The 6,036-nt window shown below is 31.4% G+C and overlaps 1 protein-coding gene across 2 annotated transcripts; it reads right to left on the bottom strand.

Annotated features, from left to right (window-relative positions):
* Nucleotides 1-774: 774 nt before the first annotated feature.
* On the bottom strand, nucleotides 775-3,689 carry LOC105138737 (golgin candidate 5-like). 2 transcript variants are annotated; one of them, XM_011044912.1, is made up of 3 exons: nucleotides 3,450-3,689; nucleotides 1,975-2,831; nucleotides 775-1,273 (listed from the first exon to the last, which is right to left on the bottom strand). In XM_011044912.1, the coding sequence occupies exons 2-3, from the start codon at nucleotides 2,826-2,828 to the stop codon at nucleotides 1,099-1,101; spliced, it is 1,029 nt and encodes a 342-aa protein (XP_011043214.1). In that variant the 5' UTR covers nucleotides 2,829-2,831; nucleotides 3,450-3,689; the 3' UTR covers nucleotides 775-1,098. The 2 variants fall into 2 exon arrangements, with proteins under 2 accessions (XP_011043214.1, XP_011043215.1); XM_011044913.1 differs by having other exon boundaries at nucleotides 1,975-2,834; nucleotides 3,452-3,689.
* Between the last annotated feature and the right edge of the window lie 2,347 nt (nucleotides 3,690-6,036).

The raw sequence follows: 6,036 nt of genomic DNA, 5'->3' as shown, positions 1-6,036 counted from the left end.
CACGGTAAGTTGAATAACACTAAATAAAATAATACTTAAATAAAAGAATTGGTCGAAGAATTTTATAAAATAATATACCAAATATATTTTAATAAATTACATATGAATTGTCGCAGGTTAGGCAATCATGGGCGTTGGCCTACCAACCCAAGAAGGCGTGCCTTGATTATTTTTTTAAATAAGATACATGCACGCCGTCCATCAAAAAAATTTTTAAAAAATAAGAATCAATGGCACATCACCTGCCCCTAGACTCCAGCTTTTCTACCTAAGAATCAAAATGTATTTTTAAAAAATAAATAAATTTTCAATCCATTCTAATCTAAAAAATATTAGATAAATACCATTAAAACCTTCAAAAAACTAATTTATCAACCCAAAAGATCTAAAAATTACAAAATCATTCAGGGAAAAAAAAATTATCTTTCAACCTAGATTTATATTTTCTTGGAAAATCTTGATTTAAAAAACACTTTAAAAAATATTTTTTATTTAATAAAATATATTAACACTTTTTATACAATGTAAGCGTGTGCCAATGCCACCCACGAGAGCTGTGGGAAAATAAAGGGATAGAAAATAACATCATTAAATCCTCGTGCTATCCAAAAATTAAAGGAAACAGAATAGGCAAGAAACCTGAAACCATTATCACTTGATGACTATGGGGAGGTAGCAGCTCTATTGAGGGTATAACAGCGACCTGAAGAACAAAAGGTTTAGTAACTTCGAGAGAATCAAATAGAAAGTATTGTAGGAAGAGATTCACTGGCATAAAGTAAAAGTGAAATCCCAGACAGTTATCTAAATGATGTGAAAATCATCAACAATTTGATTAGTTGGGCAAGTTTCGCTCTCACAACACAACTATTTTGATCAATATTTTTGTCGCTTCAATTTTACAAAGCACAAGAATGGTACTGGTAAATAAGTTCACTAAGCTCTTTCGAATGTTACATTTGGGAAAAGGGATCCGAGATGCTCCGTTATACAGAATTCCTCAATCTCCGAATCTTCTGGAGGATTGACCATTGATCTTGAAAGAAGCGACCATTCACCACAAGCCACCAGCTTGTGTAACAAGATAACAACACCAAATCATATATTTGAAGCATTCAGGGCCATTACCTTGCATTGTTCATTCATGGCCAGAAGTTGAGCCTCTTTCTTGTCAAGGAGGGCACTTAACCTCACATTCTCTTCCATAAGTTTTTGAACTTCAGTCTCTTTCTGCAATTTCTCGCCCTCCAATTGTGTTGTCTTTGCAACTAGCCTGCTTCGCAACAAAATTAGATGCTAGACAAATATAGCAATCCAGCTGAAAAGCAGCTACAAAGGAGAAACTGAAAGGGGGATAATGCCATGCTGTGGGAGAGGGAGAGAACTAGCCTGCCAACTATTCCTATGAACTGAGTGCAGACAAAGTCAAGAGTGTCAAGAGCATACAATTCAAGTAGAGGACTTGGACCATGAAGAAGAGTGAAAACACAGACATTAGCACCAAACATATATGTCAGTGGCTATTCACAATTTGATTAAAAATCCATATCTATTTAGGTTGACTACTGATCATATGCCAGAATGCACATGCGTCTCCCAAAAAAACCATGCAAATCAATGATGCATGAGCTGACATGGACATCATTATAATTCTAAACAACCAGAATCATCACCCATAGCCAACAATTATGCTATCAAAGAAAAAACTTACAAAACCATAGTAACCACAGTTTTTAAATTTGGTAAAAGTGACTGATGAAAGTGCACGATCAAGAAACAATTCTAGTAAACATCAGTATCTGCTGGCCATGTCACCATGAAGGACAGTGTGTGCTACACCAAACCCTGTTAGTACAATGCAGGTTCAAATCCCATCCTATAGTTATCATAAAATTTTAGAACTACACTTATAAAAGAAAAACATGTAGTGATGAAGCTTATTATCTTATTTCAGAAAAATCAAAGTACACTGACCGTTCAAAAAGCCTCTCAATAGTTTGAAATTGCCTCTCTGATGAAAGGAGTGTCTCTCTGACACTAATTAGACTGCTAACATAGGATTTGAGAGACTCAAAGTCCCTTTTCACTCGGCAAAGCTCTTGCTCATTTTCTGCTGCGCGCTGCCTCTGCCTAGATGTCTCTTCAACCAAATCTTCAACCCTCTGCCGCATCTCATTCAGAATAACATTTGTACCCAGAGCAAACCGCTCCATCTCCTCTAATTTTGAAGACATGTTCTCAATTTGGATTGCTTTCCTTCTATTTTCTTCCTGGCTTAAAGTTACCTTATCTTTCTCAACAGCAGTTTCTGATTCTGCTATTATAACTCTTTTAACAAGGCCTTCCATCACATTCGATATCATCTGTACACACTTGAGTAATTCACCAATATAAGCTTCATCTTGTTCATCGTAGCTTCCTTGTTGCTGTCTAAGTCTCATACATGCTTCTTCATCTGGACCACATGAAGAAAGATCAACATTCCTAGACCAGCTGGACAGTGGGGTTCCACTCCTATCAACAAGCCCCACCCCTTCTAGCTCCTTTATTCCACATGAAGTGTGTGCTAAATCAGGAACAGCCATGACTCTCGCTTTTGATTTCAAGTAGGTCAACAGTGTCGCAGTTGTTTTCACTCTTCGCCAAAGAACATCCAATTCCTTCTTTGCATCTCCTTCTGACCCTTGCGTACAAGCCTTCACCTCCATAAGCTTAACTTGTAACACGTCCACTTGGGACTGTCGCCTTTCCATCTCCTGCTTCCACGTTTCAAGAGGTTCACTGACTTGCAACTTCAAACTCGGCAAGTCACCATCTTCTCCTGCCATACCCTTCCAAAAGTTGCAAATAGAAAAGAAAAAATAAAAGGATAGAAATTCAAATTCTAGATTGCATAAACCCAATCCATATCAACATACAAGACCCTTCGGCTTTAGCACATAATACCGCATCACAAGACAAGAACGCTAGTGCAAACTAATAAACACATTGAGGATAATTAACAAGCACCAAACTTTGTCAAGAACAAAGCAAAGCCAATCTCATAAAGAGAATATTAAACAAGCAGGATCAAGTCATATATATATATATATATATATATATATATATATATATATTAAAAAAAAGCTACAACAGTACAATTATGGCAAAAGTCAGTTAATTCTCCAAAAACAAACAAAAGGGTACCTTGATCAAGAACTTAAACAATCTTATTAACAAAACCCCCAATTAAATATGGGTTACAACTCAATAACCCAGATACAAAAATTCACAAATAAATCACCAAACCATGGAAGGGGATTCTTACCTGCATCAAATGATACAAAATAAGAGACAATTAAAAGACAAAGCAGGGATTTTTAAAGGGTACAACACATAATGTGTACAAATCAAAAGATACTGAGTGAAGAATAAGGGAAATGGATCAAGAATTAAGAGAAAAATGATACCTTTTTTCTTTTTTCCTGGGGAGCCGAATCGGGCAGAGATTGACTACGTACAGCTTGATAGATGAGGGAGTGAATTTTGGGTATTGTTTAAGAAAAGAAAAGAGAATGATTGTCACTCTCTTTCTTTATTTGCTTTGCCTTTCCTATAATTCCCTACACCTAATTAATAAATTAATCTATAATAATTAGAGGTCTGCTTTTCTTTTCTTTTCTTTTCTTTTTTTCTTGATGCTCTGTCATCTCTTTCTCAATCTTTTATATTAGATTAATTATGAAGGACTCGCTATAAATATTTCTGAGGTGTTGATTTAGATAGTAAATGCATTCCTTTTCAAAACCAAGAAAAATTGAGCAAAAAAAGAATATCCTGATAAATTAAACAAAAATATTTGGGATAGATAATTGTATTAATAAATTGACCGTTGTTTTGCTTATAATTTTATTGTGGGATGACTGATGAAGGATTTGTTCTCTTTAAAATAAAAAATAAAAAAACTATCTGAAGAAGATCACTTCCCCATAAAAGTAAAAACAAAAATACATATAATGATAACAGATTTTACAATAAATGTTAGCCTTGAGGTTAATCTGAGCATCCATTCTCATAAATGTCAAAAGGACAAAGGATCTGATTGCTCACAATGTTGAATATATTCTTTTGATGTGAATAATTATTGCAAGCTTATCTATTTTTAGTTAGGAGAATCCAAGGTCATTGATGCTCTAACATGTTATGCTTTCCCATCACTAAACTCCATTCACTATGACTGCTTATTACCTAGGTAGAAGAAAGGTGCACTCAAGAATGTGGTGTATAGTATTTTTTTAGTAATTTTTTAATATATATATATATATATATATAATTATTTATTTATTTTTATTATTAGCATATTAAAATTTTTAAAAACTAAAAAAAATTAATTTAATGTTTTTTAAATCAAAAATATTTTTTAAAACAACATGTTCCAAACACGAACAAAATTGTCTGTTGTTGTTACCCACATTACACTTAAACCGAACTTGGCAAAGGAAATCTCTTGGAGATTGAAGAATATTAATCATTTAGGGTTCTAATTTTAACACGTAGTGCATGAAAATTGTTTGAAGAATATTAATTATTTAGGGCTCTACTTTAACATAGCCCGCATGAATTTTATTTTATTTTTATCAATAAGATGATTCACTTAAAATTAAAACTATTTAATTTTAATATATACAAATTGATTCAAAAATACTTTAATATATGTTCTTCCTTTGATGAAGTAGCAGTGATGGGCCCAAGATTTAACCTCATCATGAAGCCCATGTCTCAATGCAAGAAATAGTATCCACAGGAGATACGATCCCAAGATCAAAACGCACAATCAACTTCATCTGAGAATTCAAGGTCCATGTAAAGTTCGTGTTCATGCAAATTCTGGGGTGTATCACGTGGTCTCGCGCTCCTCTAAAATAGAGGTTATTAATTGAGCTCTTAAAGCTTTGGTGGCTAATACATTTGGAATCCAACTGCACACCTAAATGAACCACTTCTTGTAAAATTTGTTCTACTTATCTTCAACCTGCTAGTAATATATTTTTTATAAATTGAATTTTTTTTATTTAATTAATAAATCTAAAGTAAAAATAAAATCTATGAAATAAAAATATTTTTCATTAAAAACTATAAAGTTATTATGAAGTTTTTATTACATCGAGTCATTATTTCTAAATATTTCAAGTCATTGTTCTATAAAAACTGAACATTAATTAGAGATGTAGAGACTAGTATATATTATGTTATTTTTTTTATGAAATGAAATAGTTGTTTTTATAAATTAAAATATGAAGGACACCTGAAATTACTATACTGGTACTTGTTAGATGACATGTACACTAAACTTATTAGCAAAATTTTTTTATATGAAGATATCACTTATATATATGAAAAAGCTCATGTGATAGTTGTATAAGCTATCCTTAAACTTAAAATAAAAATGTTATTTTATATAAAAAGTGTTATGTTTTAATCCTGACCACATGTTATTCTAAATCCTAATCAAGAGTAACAAAAGGACATATATTAAGCATAACATAAAATATATAAAAATATTTAAGTAATCAAGAAAGGATTCATCAACTTAGATTAATTAGGTAAAATATTTTATATGTTCTCAAATAGTATAGATTATGAAATACTTGACTAAGATGGAATTATATTTAAGAAGAATCTTATTTAAAGAATCAATTACTATAGTGTTCAGAACTAAAATGATTTACCAAAGTAAACATACTTCATGTTATAATATATAAATTGGAATATTCTTGATGAATATATAATAATTACACTGATAAACTTATTACTAAAATATTGAATCAAATCATTTATGGTTTTCTTAATATTTAAAGAATCATAACAAGTTATTAGATGTTATATTTGATCTTCAAATATAAATCAATCAATTATTGAATTGATAATAAATTAAATTATTTAATCTTATTTTATTTAAGATTACAATTTATATTTGGGCAACTTATTAGGGAACCTAATGAGTCACACATAATAAAAATTATTGGTAAAAAACTAAAATATAAGGATTAATCAAGT

This window comes from Populus euphratica, unplaced genomic scaffold (genome assembly GCF_000495115.2).
Source record: "Populus euphratica unplaced genomic scaffold, PopEup_1.0 scaffold82.1, whole genome shotgun sequence".
Classification (NCBI taxonomy): domain Eukaryota; kingdom Viridiplantae; phylum Streptophyta; class Magnoliopsida; order Malpighiales; family Salicaceae; genus Populus; species Populus euphratica.
Note: the sequence above shows the minus strand (reverse complement) of the source record. Positions and strands in the feature narration are given on the sequence as shown.